Source organism: Phytophthora cinnamomi (assembly GCF_018691715.1).
Source record: "Phytophthora cinnamomi strain GKB4 chromosome Unknown Contig61, whole genome shotgun sequence".
NCBI classification, from domain to species: domain Eukaryota; phylum Oomycota; class Peronosporomycetes; order Peronosporales; family Peronosporaceae; genus Phytophthora; species Phytophthora cinnamomi.
This window is the reverse complement of record NW_027150994.1, coordinates 492,310-508,970: the sequence shown is the minus strand read 5'-3', so window position 1 is coordinate 508,970 and position 16,661 is coordinate 492,310. Positions and strand designations below refer to the sequence as shown.

The 16,661-nt window shown below is 49.1% G+C and overlaps 2 protein-coding genes across 2 annotated transcripts; one reads left to right on the top strand and one right to left on the bottom strand.

Moving 5' to 3' along the window:
• Positions 1–50: 50 nt before the first annotated feature.
• On the bottom strand, positions 51–1,394 carry IUM83_17595 (Rio kinase; the record flags this gene model as incomplete). Its single annotated transcript, XM_067942556.1, has 2 exons — positions 51–536; positions 612–1,394. The coding sequence occupies 2 exons, from the start codon at positions 1,392–1,394 to the stop codon at positions 51–53; spliced, it is 1,269 nt and encodes a 422-aa protein (XP_067787356.1).
• IUM83_17594 (uncharacterized protein) lies at positions 1,090–13,728 on the top strand (the record flags this gene model as incomplete). Its single annotated transcript, XM_067942555.1, has 3 exons — positions 1,090–1,118; positions 1,216–1,225; positions 13,429–13,728. 3 exons carry the CDS (start codon positions 1,090–1,092, stop codon positions 13,726–13,728), a joined length of 339 nt encoding a protein of 112 aa, XP_067787372.1.
• Positions 13,729–16,661: the final 2,933 nt, after the last annotated feature.

The window sequence follows — 16,661 nt, the reverse complement described above, 5'->3', positions numbered from 1 at the left end:
TCTCTTTTTGTGTTGCAAACTACTTCGAAGTATTCAAAAAGCTCTGTACGTTAAAGTGACAATGAAGATAAGTCGCCGTTCTCGTCGATGTCCAATACGTCCGTTGCGAGCGCGTCGTCTAGCAAGAGTCGTTCCATCATGCGTTCGATTTCTTGGTTATCTTCAACTTGAGTTTTGACTACTAGTTCCATGAACTGACCAATTTCCCCCTCCTTGTCGGGGTTTCCACACTGAAAGTGCATCGGCACCAAGCGAATGCAAGCTTGCACAAGTGTCGCAGCAAAATTGTCGTCGTTAGTTGGCGCATGGACAACGGCCCATCCTGTCTCGTCCGAGTTTAATCCTGGAAACTCCCCGTCCGCCTCGCAAAGGTCTCGCCACACCACCACCATCCGTGACTTCTCGACATAGCGTCGCACCACATGATACCAACGCAGATTGCACACTTCCCCGTTCTCTCTACGATGAGGGGAACAAAACTGAAATGCCAACGAGTTTTCCGGGTCGGGTAACCCATCATACACCTTCCGTCCTTCCTGCCGATATGGCATCGACGTCAGCTCCCAGACCGCGTCACAAGTCCGTTGAAAGGTAAAGGGAACTCTGCCTACCCCAATCCTCTCCAAGTACTCAGTATCCCCGTCCATTTTCCTCGTTGGTTCCCCACTCAAAATTCCACCCGGCGTCGGCGTCACCCCAACTTCTTGGAAAACCTCGTCGATCCTTTCATAAAGAGCGTCCAGATTTTCGAAATAGGTTTTGTAGAGCATGGCATCCTTCATTCCGAGCCTCGCTTTCTTATCGAACAGTTCGGGAACCTCCACGGAAGTCAACTTTTCGACTTCGCGCATCCGTTTCCTCAGCAGTGTCTCCAAATCTTGGATCATCAACGCGTGGCTATTTACTGCGGCTCGGAGTCTTTTCTGAAGAGCTTCAGATTCCAATCTGCTCTCGTACTGCCTGGTGGCGATGGCTTTCCAGGCCCCGAGAGCCAAAGTGTCCCCAGGTGCACTTTGCGTTGCCTCTTGACGTTTGAATTGCTGCAATTTGGTCAATTGTCGGCTCAATTCGGCGTCTTGTAGCCGCAAAATGGCCCGTTCCTCCTTTTGGCGCTTGCGGTAGGCATCTCGACGCTGTCCGGCTTTCTCCTTGGCGAGCTCTTGTTTGGACTTTAATTTGGTGTCGCTGATCAACATTTGTGTGTGTGGGCTATAGATCTGGTCTGGTGAGGCGGTATGAAGCGACTGCAGCAGCGCGTCCGTGTCGGCCAGAAGCTGCTGATTGTCCAGGTCTTCGAGCGTGATGCCGTGGTCCGGGGCTGGACGAGAGTCATGCGCCGACAAAAAGCCGCTGACGCCGCGCAGGAGCTGGTGACTAGCATGGTCGTCCGACATGACTGAGCGAAAGAGAGAGTGATCAGGTGTGTGGCACAGTACCGTACCGGGTACACGTGTACACATGTACTAGTACACATGTAACCCAGTTGTGTGCTTAGTCATTTTTTTGTCGCGGACAGTTTGTGGCATAGGTAAGGTTACAAAATAGGGATTATTGTGAAAACCGGTGATTTTGTCACTCCGTATAGCTCTGTAAATCGGGGCTGTGAGCAAAAACGATACGTGGTAATTTGTACTGAATAGGAAGTTAATGTGTGTACTAATCTGAGTAAGTCGGCTTAAATAGGAGTGGGGAACTGGGCTCTAAAGCCATCTTGTCAGAACAGAGTGGTGAGGGAGAGAGACAGCGGAGACACGATGTATGCCGCAGAATTTCGATGGAGAGCTGTGGTTAAAGCCACCCAGCCCTGCTGAGTGGCGCCTTGACTTGGCTTACCGTAGAGATTAGTATCAGGGCGCAACGTTCTAATATCGAAAGCAGCTAGCGCGGCTACGATGCGCTCTTCCGCTCTCGCGTAAAGGTCATCAAAGGTGCCATCTGGGTCGAAGGGAAACTCCGCGTCCTCGACACGGACGCTGGTTCTGCTCGTCCTGGTGATTCCTCCTCTTTTGACTGATATCTTGGCTAGTGTTTGCATAACCGCTTGCTCGGTGGATTTATTTGTGCGGACTTCCTCGGAATGCCGAGGTTGGAGCTGACATTTCAGCCTATTTAGAGACCAAATCGGTTCCGACTCTAAAATAGCTTTGACGCGATGCTCCATAAGACTGATTATAATTAGGGGTTCCCAATTCTAAATAAGGGATGGGTCGAAATAAATAAGGGTTCCCGTATCTAAATCAGCCGATTTACTATCCGATTAGACATTCTGAGTGCTTTTCACAATAGTAAACTGCCCATTATTATACGTACTATCGTCAGAGCAATTATGGAAAAAGACGAGAGTAATATTTAGCATACCTAATCGTTTAATCTACTGTTCGAAACATGGACGCATTCTTCGTCCCCCGCCCTCCAAGTTTGAATTATCCCGCCGAAACGCCAAGGCTACTTCCGAATTCAAACCCCTCAGCAAACCCTATGTCTTCACACCATGGCCACCGCTACAATGTAGCAACAATGGCAAGTGGTTCACTGTTACGCAAGAAGTACCAGGTTATCCTCGAGCACCGCTGGCAGGTGACGGATTGGTGAGGCGGGGTAAGCGCCGACACCATTGCGCATTGTCAGTTTGGCGTGGTATTTCCTGGTGATACTAGGTCATATAGGGAGTTGGTCGGCACCTCGGCAAATATCGCATCTTTGGTGATAAAGTATAGATCCTCCCGAGACCATGCCAAATCGCATGAGGGGCCTATTAACCTACAAAAGACTAGGTAATTCGGGATAATCTATGGTTTTTCGTGTGCAAATCAGTCGCTCAAGAGAGGCAATGTAACTATTTGAATATCACGCTTTTCACGAACTCCTGCACTTGAGCACTCCCATGCCAACTGTAACGCGCTTACGCTCGCTACCCTTCGATCTTATCCAAGTGCATCGACTCGAGCTTGCACTGGTTCGATCGGGAGCGAGATCAACACGTAGAGGCGCGGGTTCTGAGCGAAGTATGAGGGGGCATACTGCTTGCTCGGTGTGGTAATGCACAGACATGGTATTGAATTGGTTCGAATATGAACCCGCTAGCATGCGAGGACACATCTCGGCATCTGTCCAGTCACCAGCGTACCGGTCGAGATCATTAACTGGGGTTCGTCAGTGTGCAGGCAGCACTGGACACACTTACACTGGTATTTTGACTTTGTCTTGTATGTGGGCATGGAAAAGTCCACGTAAATCGGCAGAACACACAGCTACACGCTGAAAAAACCGTGATTTGCTGGGAGATCGATTTAATCACGATATGCTTGCTGTCTCGAGAAAGATGTTTCTCCTCAGAGAAGCACCACTTATTCGCGCAGTTAGGGGTATTTCACCATCTACCGGGTATCCCGCTGGGTTTATACCCGGTCCCAGTAAAAGACCCAGTCTTCGACCAGAATATGCCGAACAGGGAAAGCGTTCAACGAGAACCCCCCGACGATGTGATAGGAAGGTCTAGTACGCACCAGCTATTGTATACTGTAATATCACATTACTATTGGTTTTCTCTTTGAACTAAAAGGTTGAAGGTGCCAAAGTTTTTCAGAGGTACAGTACATGTATCTATATTCTGTTTCATGGGACATGTCATCTACTGTGATTTGCCAATGACATAGTGTGGGTATCTAGATACCTACAGACAACGACGGATAAATCCGGAGTCACTCAATAACATCCTCCATACTATAAGGCAATCTCCGCTCCCGACACAAAAATCCGGAGAGTAAAAATTCTGCGATTGGATTGGTTGATAAACTAACCTATGGTACAGAAAACGAAGTTGAAACCGTGTGGAAAAGCAAAAAAAAAACGTCTTTTTAGACAGTTACCTTCGGGTACCTAGGAATTGTTTTTTGATGCTGCGAATTATCGCCTTTGTCGGTATGGCGTTCCACACAGGAATAATGACATGAATAGCACGAAGGCGTTTTTCTTTTGACGTGCCTCCAGTAGCTTTAGCACTAGTTCTTAGCTTCGCTTTTTAGTGGCCCCATGACACCAGCACTAAGCGGTTGGCACAACGGTGAGCTGTTCGGAGGCAACCTCACACCCGGATATGCGTCATGCTAACCTCCCACACCTCAGCGCTGCTCGCTCTCTCCCCCCCCCGCGTGCTCCAGATGCCCCCAACCACGTTCCCAAGACGGAGGCGCTTCAGCTGGTCCGTGCTCTAGTCCTACAAGGGAACTGGGTGGCTCATGAGCATGGCCTTCCTGGACTCAGGGAACCTCGAGGCGGACCTGCAGAGCGGCGCCTACACGCGCTACCAGCTGCTTTACTTGGTTCTAGTCAGCACGTCCTTGGGAGGGTGCTGGCCGCCCGCCTGGGGGCCACCACCGGCCGCCACTTGGCCCAGTTGTGCCGCTTCGTACCCTGTAGCCGTCACGTGCTCGACGCGCTTCATTGCGCAACTGACCTCAAATTACTGTGTCGGCAAAGGAGTTTAGCTTCACACCACTCATTATCTTTACCTTTCTGATTGGCTCTAAAATAATTCATTTAAGCGTTTCATTGGATAAAAATGGGGTTAGATGTTGTATGGGGATCGAATGGGGATCTGTCTCGCCCGGATTTATCCGTCGTTGTCTGTACTGTATGTATGGCATTTGTATTGAACATGATTACCTGATGATTACGCTTAACAACCTTTCTCATTTGTCATAAAAAGGTGGAATTGCAGTTGAAGTTTTGGTAAAAGGGCGCAAAATGCGCTATCTCATCACGAAAGGGTTAAATCAAGCATGCTACATGTATCGAGCAGAGGACCAAGCGAGCTAAAAAAAAACTCAAGTTCGAAACTCTCGCCAATCAAACGAGCACAACGATTAAGGTTTTAGGGTGACCGTACCGGTCGAGCTATCCAGCCCACAAATGCCAAATTTGGCTTGGATTTGGTTGCAGGTGGCACCAACAGTAGCGCCAAATGAGACCCCGCCAAACAAATTGACGCTTATTTACGTTTTGACGTTTTCGAGATATCGGCGTTTAAAGATGTGCCATTCATTTTCGCACTTAAATGAATATCGGAGAAATGGGCTTTTTAGTTTTTATGACCGTTAAAATACTTGACTGGAGCTCACGCAGTCCAAGATTAGCAAAGATGGAGGGAAGGCAGGAGAAACCAGCTTCCACGTGGGCGCCCGTGCACCGTCAGTCGAAGATGCGGACTCTGCAGTCGCCTCCTCTAGCTCGGACGACGTGTTGAGCGCGGATGAAGGCAGTGACTGGTCAGGGAGTTCGCCTATTGCTTCTGTGGTTGACGATGGTGACTACGAGACAAATGAAAGCTGTGAGGAGGTTGATGCTGAGGAGGAAGACCTCGCCTCGTACCTGTGTGATGGAAGTATCGCTGATCAGGTGCATTCTCTCGTTGCCAAAGACCCCTGTGAAGCTAAATGCTTGAAAGATATAGAGAAGTTGCTGGAGATTTTTTTGCTGTAGCTGCAGGGAATGGACAAGACGGAAATTCAGACCAGGGTTTTGACAGCTATTTCCATCCTTCTATGTTCTGACAACACGGCGGTGCGTCGTGGACGCGGGGAACGAGATAAGTTCCATTACGTTTTACCTATAGTGGGGCGGGTGTGTGTACAGAGCTTTTGTGCCGTTGTGTCGTGTTGGGCCCGAAAAGTGTGTGTCGTTGAAGTGGGTGCGAGTGTTGGTCCTGTCGAGAAGTACTCCTTTTGTCTTGCTTGAGCTTCTTCCAAACTCTTCTGAGCACGTTCTACGATCTCCTGTCGCTCCTTCGCAAAGTTCTTCGCGAACTCCGCGAGCGTCACATCATTCTCCGATTGCAGCAGGTCTTTCATCTCCTCTGCCACGATGTTTGACACCTTACGTCCTGTGTCAAGTTCGAATGGCGCGAACTTCGTAGACGCGTTGACGAGGGTCGAATGCGCATATTCGATAGTCCCTAGGTGCTTAACCCAATCGTCACCGTGATACGAGATCATACATCGCAATGCATCTTCGAGCACGAGGTTCTGGCGCTCTGTCTGGCCAACTGCCTGAGCTCGGTGCGCAGTTGTCATGCTGAGTTTGATACCCATCAACTTCATCAATGACTTCCAAAATTCCGAGATGAACTTCGAGTCGCGATCACTGATGATGACCTTCGGCAATCCGTGATGCCGAACAACTGCATCAAAGAACACTTTAGCCGTGTCCTTCCCAATACGTTATTGCATACTTCGCTCGCTTGGACAACTTGTCCACTGCAACTAGTATTCCATCAAACCCTTCCGACACTGGCAAATCCGTGATGAAATTGACACCACTTCCCAGCATTCCTTTGGCACTGGTATCGGCATCAGTAGTCCTTTTTCTTCTGTCTGCTGGACTACCATCGTGCACAAGTCTCACATGTGCGAACGTATTCCATTACGTCGCGGTCCATAGTCGGTCAGTAGTACCATTGCGCTGCTTTCAGGTACGTACGTCGACTTCCAGGATGCGCGGACGTCTTTCCATCATGAAATTCGATCATGACATTTGTGCGAAGTTCTTTTACCTTCGGCACACAAAGTCGGTAGACAGTTTCACCTTTCGTCTGTTCGAAAAACAGAAGCCCATTGTACTTGACGAACTTCTCCTTTCCTGCTCCATTAGACCACTGTTGCTTGAAAGCAGGGTCTGATTCGTATCCTTCCTGAAACGCTCTTTTCGTCTCAGGGGGCCAAGTGCGGACTTACAAAATGATAGTCGACGCTGTTGACTTGCTGCTGTACTACGCCAACAGGGCGACTCTCCCCACGAATGTCGACATCGTCGAGTAGCAGGTGAGTATCATCCGTTGACAAGTTGCGCAACACTGCAGACTTGTGGTCATGAACTGGTGCAGGTTTCTTCGCGCATTTGTCGTCGCAGTCATGAACCGTATACGTCACATCCGGAAGAAGTGGTTCTTTCTCCTCTTCGTCTTCCAGTCCATCTGGTGGAGGCCGTGAGAGCGCATCCACTACAACGTTCATCTTACCTCGCACATGATACAACGTAAACGTGTATAGCGAAAAGCGAACCATCTTTGGTGATACTCGTGAGTGATGCAACATCCACGAACAGGCTGTGTTATCCGTATAGACGTCGAATGGACGTCCATTCAGATATGTGTCTCCACTTCTCCGTAGCCACTTCGGTAGCAACTAGCTCCTTCTCATGCGTAGGCCATCCACGCTCGTGTTTATCCAACGTTTTTAATAGAAGACAATCGGATGATCTGCTCCGTTATACTTCTGTGACAGAACTCCGCAAATACAATGTCCTGACGCGTCCGTCGTCACGATAAACGGTCGCTCAAAGCCCGGCAACTTCAGCGTAGGCGTTTGTTGAAGTACGGCTTGAGATGCAAATACACGTCCTCCACATGCTTCGTCCAATTCTATGGGGCATCTCCCTTCGTCAAATCCCTCAACGGACGAGCAATCTCGGCAAAATCACAGATTAATCTGCGATAATATCCTGCCAAACCCAAGAAACTCAACAACTCCTTTCGATTCGTCGGAGTCGGATACTTGGCTATCGCTTCCGTTATACGTGGATCAACGCTTACTCCTGCCTGTGAGACAACATGTCCTAGGAAAGCCACTTCGGACTGACCAAACGAACACTTTGCCATGTGCACAAAAAACTTCTCGTGACGCAGTACCACGCAGATGCTCCACATGCTCTTCCATACTCTTCGAGAAGACGCAGACGTCATCGAGATACACGACGACAAATTCGTACTTGTCGAACAGCTTGCGCATGAGCCTGGACCATGGCCCTGGCATCCCAGCCACTCCCATGGGCGCTACACACCACTGATACGTTTGCTTGTGTGTTCGAAACGCAGTGTACGGACGACTTGACCTCACCACCAGCATTTGATGACATCCCTGCGCAAGGTCGATCAACGTGCAGATGACACAACCTACCATCTTATCGAACAACTCCTCGATTAATGGCAACGGGATCTCGGCAATGACAGTCATGCTGTTGAGATAGCGGTAGTCGAACACCCAACGCAACGGAATCTTCAAATTGCCGCTACGCAACCATTCAGCCCTTTTCGGTATTTGACTTGTGACTGGGTCCTTCTTCGGGATAGCGAAGATGTTCGAAACCCACGGCGAGTTCGACACTTCAATCCATCCTTTCTTCAACTTGTCTTTGACAAACTCTTCGAAAGCATCCTGTTCCATCTTCGACATGCGGAACGGTGCACGAGAGCTTGGGTGATCCCCCTTCTTCAACGTCACTTCAAATTTGACTTCACGCATCGGAGGCAATCCGCCTGGTAATTGCTCCGGAAACACATCCTTGAACTCCTTACCGACTACGTTGAAGATCGGTACTGGAATTCCTTCCACTTCGGGCACAAGTTGTATCTTCACCCGAAACACCTGCTCATACTCGCCTTCCTTCAAGTTGTGCGAGAACGACGGTGCATCGACGTCGATGAATTGCATCCGGTCACGTATGACAACCTCCTCCTTTTGCCAATCCACTTGAGGGTTGTAGTCCTTAAACCACGGTTTCCCCAAAATGACGTCGTGCGACTCTGGCAACTTCCATTCCACGAACTCGATTGCTGGAAAGAAGTATCCATCCATGCTCACTGGTGCTTCCACGTGTTTGACATCCGTCGCCGGCGTTAACGTGCCATCAAAGCGCTGAGCTTGAAGTCGTCTTGACAGAAGCACATTACTAGCCAAACCTGGCATAATCATGTTCGTGTTTGCACCCGTGTCCAACAGAATTCGGACATCTCTGCCATTGATGCGACCCTTCCTGATGAAAAGGCTACTCGTACGTTCGGACTTCACTGCGTTCACCTCCAAGGTCTCCGTTGTACTTGTTGGTTGCGATCCTTGCTGAACCAACTTCACTGGTTGCTTCTCATGCAACTCAGCTTCCTGCTCTGGCGGTGATCCGCACACACCAGACTCCAATTCCGGTTGCATCGCATGCAAACTCGGTTAAAAAAAAATTGGCACTTTTAATTTTCTCTGGAGATACGTTTTTCGACTGGCCATTACAAATACTTCCACTACGTATTTTCGGGCAACCGATAGCTCAAAATGACCACAAAACATCGGGCTCTAACGTGATATGGCTGGTTACAAAATGAACCAAATGTAGATAAGCGTCATTTTGTTTGGCGGGGTCTCAAATGCCAATCAAAAAATAGCTTTCCGATCCCAGCGATATTACTGTGGCCAAATTTGGCCGTGAAAATAGCTTTGAGTAGCGTGAGTAACGTCGGCTCACAATCAAAATGAGCGGCCACATGAGGACCAAACTGTCGGGTATCGGGAGATAAAGCTCTCTATGAGGCCTGGATAGAAGTTATCCGTGATGGTGACACAGACATCACGTTGGCGGGGGAGAAGGGGGGGGGGGAGGGGGAGTGGCTACATGACCTTGGTGGCGGGCGCCGTCGTCGATGGGGCTCTTGTGACGCAGGCCCAGCAGTCTAATGTCTACCGGCAGGGGCTCTGGACTTGTTTGGCGCCCGATCAGGTCGTGATCCCCCCAGAAGGTACCTCCATACCACGAGGTGTTCGTTCACTGGATGCAGCTTCGTCTTCATTGGCGTCGTCCAGGAAAGCTTCCACCCACCTCGCACCAGCATCGCAATCCATTACCTCACGCATTGTGTGACAGGAAAATAGCAATACCGCTGTGAGATTTCCACTCGCCATTATGGATAGAAAATACCTGCTTACAATGCTTAGAAAGTTCGGGTTCGCCGAGGATTTCATCGAGCTTGTGGAGAAGCTTCATGAGGGTACCACAATTCGCTTCGCGGTCAACGGAGAAACTACAGAACCGATTCAAGTCGCTTCAGGCATCAGACAAGGGTGTCCCCTAGCACCACTACTGTTCATACTCGGCGCAGAACTGCTGGGATTAGCGATAACACGATGCCAGACCATACAAAGGATCACAGTAATTCAGTCGGAGCTGAACATAAGGCACAAATTCTCAGCGTTTGTGGACGACTCCACGGTGTACCTGGATGATTGTAATCAGCTGCCACAAGTCCTCCAAACTGTGCACCAATTTGGACGCTTGTCCGGGTTGCAAGTTCAGCCCACGAAAAGCAAATTTATCTTCCTCAATACGCAGGAGCAGGGGCCTGTCTTCCATGGGATTCCCGTTCTAGCACCAGGTGAAACTGTGAGATACCTTTGTCATCAAGTCGGGCTTGGTAACCTGGTGGAGATCAACTGGGCAGATCGTAAGCTAAGCTGAAACGCCGATTAGCCACAGCTGAACGAGTAGCAACGAGTGTAGCCGACAGAGTGGAGTTGCTCAATGTGGGGTTCCTACTGTCTCTTCAGTTCACGGCTAGTGCATTTCCGCCAACAAAAGACATCGTTTGGGTCTTGGAAAAGCTTCAGAAACCTTTTTATGGAGAGGCCTCGCGCGAACGGAATCCTGCAGACACAAGATCACACCAAGTCTTGTTTATATACCAAAGAAAGCAGGCGGCACTTGAACAAGGGCCTAAAGAGCCAGCGAGTCAAGCACACGCTACTCTGGCTCCTTAGCCCGGATGATATATACCGAAAAGCGTGGCAAAATTGGCTAGCCACAACGATTACAAGGAACCTATGGCAAGAACCTTGGGTAATGCCTAGAGTGTTCTCTAAACGGGGGACGCCAGAAAACTGGAAGACCCACCGGTTCCTCTTCCAAGAAGACGTAAGTCTTTGGCTAGCACCCACAGGAGAACAAAGACTACAGAGACAGCAACGAATTCAGGAAGCGTGGCTAGAGCCCAAAGACCAGATCTTGTTTTGGAAAGAGCACGAAGACATTTAGACGGTTCGAGTGACAGTGATTTTTCCACTAGAACTACCAGAGTTCACAGCCAACATGCCAAACCATATCCGGAAATACTGCTCCCACATGGCCTGGGCTGACAATTCATGGGTCCCAGAAGTGGCAAAGGATTGCTTGTACCACAAAACCTACAAGAAGATCGCAGTAACATCCATAGATACCCTGCAGATAACCAGGGATACTCCAAGGGCGTACACGATCCGCATCCCAAAACGTGAAGTTGGACAGGCAATGCATGGGGCAAAATTGCTAGCACGCTGGATATTAGTCATCTTGATCGCGTCCCCCGACAGTTCACGGAAGTCATCATATACCAGCGACTGAGATTACACTCCGGCATGCAGATTGTGAGAAATTACGCTATCGCTGGACTTTACTGCAGCCCGGGCTCATCCAAGCAACCCCAACACCGGATGGGCCACCAAACATCCACCGGGATTCGGCTAATGAAAGCGGCAAACCAAGTCGAGTGGAATATCCACCCAAATGATGAGTTATTGCCTGACGCAGCTCAGCTCAAGGCAGTTGCCGCCTTGGAAGGGCTAGTATTTGACTATCACCCCCAGTTACACAAAGTTCCTTGGGAAGTAGCGAACAGGATCAAAAATAAACATGCACTGCAGGCATTAAAATAGCAACCATTCAAGCAAGCGAGAAAATTGTTAGCAAAAGGACAGACACAAGCAATCACAAAGATCACCTCGACAGACACAGCCGATGCGTGGGAAGGAGGTCTACTGACCCAAACTCCACGGCAAGTTTGGGACAAGAAAAATATGCTCACGAGTTTTCAAACGTGGGTATGGTACCGCATCACGGTTAACCAGCTGAATCTACGACACGGCTCGGAAAGAATAGCTGGCTGTCCCTATGAAGACGGAGTGAGTGAGTCCACAGACACATCTTTTGGGAGTGTCCACGGGCAAGCAGCATTTGGTTAAAGATGGTCAGCCACTGGACAGGATACAGCATCACGAAGACAGATCTACGGAAATTTCAGGGCAACATCAGCACCCGAAGAGCCCCACCAATCTCCCAACGCGTACAGGACGATCTCCAACAAGTCTTCGGGAGGTGGACCGAGGAATTGGCTGGATACTATCGCAAAAATTGGTAGGTCGCATGTAGCGTCACCCCGACTCAACTTTGGATCCACAGGATCCGAGCTGTACATGAGAATGCCACCATGAATGAGAACGTCCAAGAAGCCGCTATCTGGACTGCGTACTTCGACAACTTCGACCCATATCGAGACGAGATAAGTCACCCTAAAACACGAGGTTAAGCGGACTATATCTCCAAGTATGCACCGAACGCTTTGCGGGCGAGACACAGATAACGTCTCATCAGCAGAACGTATCAACGCTGCAGGAATTCACGCTGCCCGATCTAGGATTAGTGCAGCGCATGAGAGCTTACTAACTGTCTATCCTCTAGAGTAACTAAGTGAATAGACGCACATTCTCTCTCATCACAATGTTAAGTGTACATGTAACGTAGAATACCAAATAGTACGCGGTAAAGTATTTGAACACTCTGTGAATTAAACGCCCTCTTCTAGGGCGTTCTACAACTAATACAACACCACCAATATAGTGCGGTCTAACTTGAACGCTTATCGTGTATAACACACTCCTTTGCACTGAAGGGCGGTATGAGGCCTGTGCTGCTCACAGCCTCAGATACTTGTAGTTTGTATGGTGTTTGTAGTCGCCCGCCCGATCGATACTTAGTTTAGTTTAGTACAACGCGTTTTCTCTTAAAGGAGTCCACTCTGGTGGAGCTCCCGCAATCCCAAAACTGCTAAGTGGGCGAACACTGCGTTGACGTGTCTGCTGTGCGTGTTCACGACCTCTACAAACTCGACTCAAGTGGCAGCGTAAAGCTGTTAGGTTATGAGCCCAAAGGGAGACTCTTCCTGTGATTACGTAACGTGAACAATGTCGCGCTTTCCGTCAATGGCAGATTTGCTCAGTGGTACGGCATCGACACCTGGAAGTCGGCGGATGATGGCTGTGTCAACTCCATCATCGACACCAATGCCAGTACCAGCATTACCGATGACGAGTCTTGCTGAAGTCTCTGTTCTGCAGCCTCCGTCATCAGCAGTGCCGTACACCAGTTTGGAAGCGGAGTCCCAGCTGCGAATGTAACTGCGGGTGTTCAAGTTCCTGTCGTGAACACTGTTTCACAAGTGGCGCCGCCACGTTCATCGACCGACGTGAACAAGACACCTCCAAAGATGGCAGGCAGTTTTAATCTTTATCGAGCGCAAGTCAAGGCTTATTTGCACCGGTTCAATACGTGGGGTCTAGTGGATGGCACCATTCTGCGCCCTGCTGTAGCTGGTCCTGCTCAACAACAGTATGACCAGTTGGATTTCTTTGTGAAGGATACTTTGCTTCGTGGGGCAAAAGTGGAGGATGCTGAGAGGATGTGTGATCTCCCACGGGAAGAGAGATGTGGGAAGATTTGGAAGCTCATCAAACTAAAAGAGAGTTTTCAAATTATGTCTGGGTGATGAAGAAATTTTTTCATGCTACCTATTCTCGTGAGCAGACGATGGATACTTGGCTGCAGGAGATTCACGACACTCGCCGTGCACTGGCGAATTTAGGTCGCGTGATAGATGATGATCTTACGGTAGATGTGATCCTCATGGGTGTGGTGCACACTCACAGAGCAGTGGTGCGTCAGTTCTCGCGGATCATGGTTCCTGGCACACGGCCAACGCTCCAGCAAGTACTGAACACGCTGAAGTCTGAAACAGAAATGGATGAGCTTGTTCGTGACGAGGACGAGGACACCGGGAAGATCATGCACGTGGCCAAGAAGCACAAGACTGACAACGATTCTTGACAGCAGAATAGTGGGGCAAGCTCAGCACCGGACATGCAGGAGGAAAACCTCATGGTAAGGGCGGCGGATCCAAACGAAAAGAAGGGAGTGTGCTTCTATTGCGGCAAGGAGGGGCATTACCAGAATGTGTGTCGAAAGCGGCAATTTGATCTGAAACATGGTGCTGCCGGTACGTCAAAACAAGGTGCTGGAGGCAAGTTCAACAGCGATGGTGGCAAGAAGCCAGGCCCTAAAGGCGGTCCCCCTCAGCTATCACCATTAGGAATGATTGGACGTCTGGAAAATACGTGTGCTATAACAAACTCAGAGTTGAGTATTGCTTCTCCGCCGAATGTATCTAATTCTTTGGAGTGGATTTTGGATTCTGCTGCAATTACTCACGCCTGTGCTGACCGATCGCTCATGCTCCGTTTTCCGCATTTTGAGGAGACGAACACACCACATGAGTCCTGGACCGGCGAAATTACAAGGGAACATTTGGTATCAGAATTGGAAATATCATTTGTGTCCACAGAGGATCCGCGTGGAAATAGCGGAGGCAAACTAAGGTACACTTTGACTGGGGTTCGTAATGTTCCTGGTTGTCATGTGAATTTGCTGAGTGTGAATGTATTGGCGGAAGAAGGCTGGAAGTGCGAGCCCAGATACCCCGAAAATGGCACTCCACAGCGTCTAATGTGGAAGGATGGAAGAGCAATTGTGTTTGAGAAGAGTAATGGAAACTATCGTACTCGGAGTCATCATGCACCTGCTCGTGTCGTCGCGTCTGTGGTTTCTACCGATAATTCTCTGTTTCGGTGGCATCTTCGGTTCGCACATATGAATGCTGACGCATTGCAGAAGGTCTATCGTAATCAGGATGTTACCGGGATGCAGATTCCTCCTAGTGAGCAGACTGGAGAAGTGGCTGACTGCTTGAGTTGCACGTTGGCCAAGTCGCGGAGAATGTCCTACAAGCGGTTGCGGTCGCGGCGTTCAATTCGCTGTTGCGAAAAGTTGATGTCTGATGTATGTAGCTATGGAGAAAACACAGTTGGCGGAAAAACAAAATTCCAACTTGTCGAGGACGAATACTCTCGTTATTTATGGGGCTTCTTGCTACAGCAAAAATCTGAGAGTGGTGATAACTTGAAGACGCTCATACTACAGCTACATCAAAGTGGACTGCGCGTCAGATTTATCGGTTCAGACCAAGGAACTGAGTTCAAGAACGAAGCCTTGAAGAAGTACATGCGGGAGACTGGAATTCGCCCTGTACGCACAAATACGTACTCGCCCGAAGAAAATAGTCTCGTTGAAAAGATGAACAGCATAATGCTGCGGGCTGTTCGCACGATGTTAGTGACGACAGGATTGCCGACGAGTTTGTGGAGAGAAGGATTGAAATTTGCCGTAACAGTTTCTCGCCTACGAAAGCCAATCAGGGTCGTACGCCGTACGAGCTCTATGAAGGTCGGAAACCTGATGTGTCTGGCTTACGTGTATGGGTGTGTGCTGTCACGTATTTTGTTCCGAAGAAGAAACGGAAAGGCAAGCATGCTCCAACAGCGCGGGAGGCACTTTTCCTCGGTTATCCTGAAACGACGATTGGGTATCGCATGCTGGATCTAGTCTCGGGTCGAATTGTTGAATCACGCGACGTAAAATTTCGTGAACAGTGGACTGTAGCAGGTGACTATGTAAGTCAACTATTGGAGAAAGTATACTCTCATCAGTTAGGTGTGGTGCTACCCGATACAATTCCGTACGTAAAGTTGCCTCTTCATGATTACACGTGCTCCGATTCTGCCAACGAGGTCGCCGTAGCATCTCACGACTCCGGTGATGAGAGCATGGATGACCAGGAAGTTGGAGACGGAGGCATTGGCAAGAAGAGAGTGAGAACTAGCGGTACGGGGAAGATTGAGGCGGCCGAAGCTGCCTCTATTCCTGAAAGGCACAAATGTACGGGGGAGCTGGCCCTGAGTGATGATGCGGAGAATTCTGACGATAGTTTACCTGCTAGTGAAAATTCGATCGAGTATGGTGATCAGCAGCAAGACATTGAAGGTGATCAGCAAGGCAGTCGCAAGAAACGAAAGCCTGGGTTGGTAAAATACAAAGGAAAACCCGGCTTGGTCGAGGTGAAGCAGCCTCTTCGTTCGATGAAGACACAGCCTGAGCCTCTCCGACGATCAACTCGCCTTCGCCGACCAAATATTCGGCTCCGTGGGTATTCGTTGGCGAACTATTTTATTTCGACTATGGACAAACTGCCTAAGAATGTTCGTGGAGCAATAACTGGTCCTGATCGAGATAAATGGCTAGAAGCACTGGAAGTTGAATTCAACCTCATCCAAAAGAACGAAACGTGGATACTGGTGGATCGTCCGCCAAACAGCAAATGTAACAGGGTTACACGTACAAGTGGCTGCAAGCCACTTGTGAAAATAACAGATAGGTTATCTGTTAAACGTTTTGGATACTTCCTCACATTGGTGTAAGACACACCGATGGATACATTGAAGTGGACCACCACAGTGAGTGGTCCACACATACCCAAAAGATCCTATTGGTAGAAAGCAGCATCTTTCTACCAATCAGAGACATGCATATTAGCGGGGCTCTGACAGCCAGCCGCTGCCAACCCTTTCATAGATGATAAACAGTTTTTAGCAGATTTTAGAGGAAGATCAATTCACAAACAATACAGTTCTCATTTTACCTTAAACTAGCTACTTGGAGTCTTGTCTAAAGTTAACTTATATTTGTGTACTCAAATATAATTAACCTAAGTAATTACTAAGTACTTACGCTTCCTCATACACGTTGCGCAACGTGTAAGCTAAAGTAGTGAGTCAAGTTAGACCCACTACACCTGGTAGCACTTTGTAGTCCGTCCAACGACCGACTGCTTGACGTTCGTACGCGGTGTACGAACGCGGAGCCGAGAA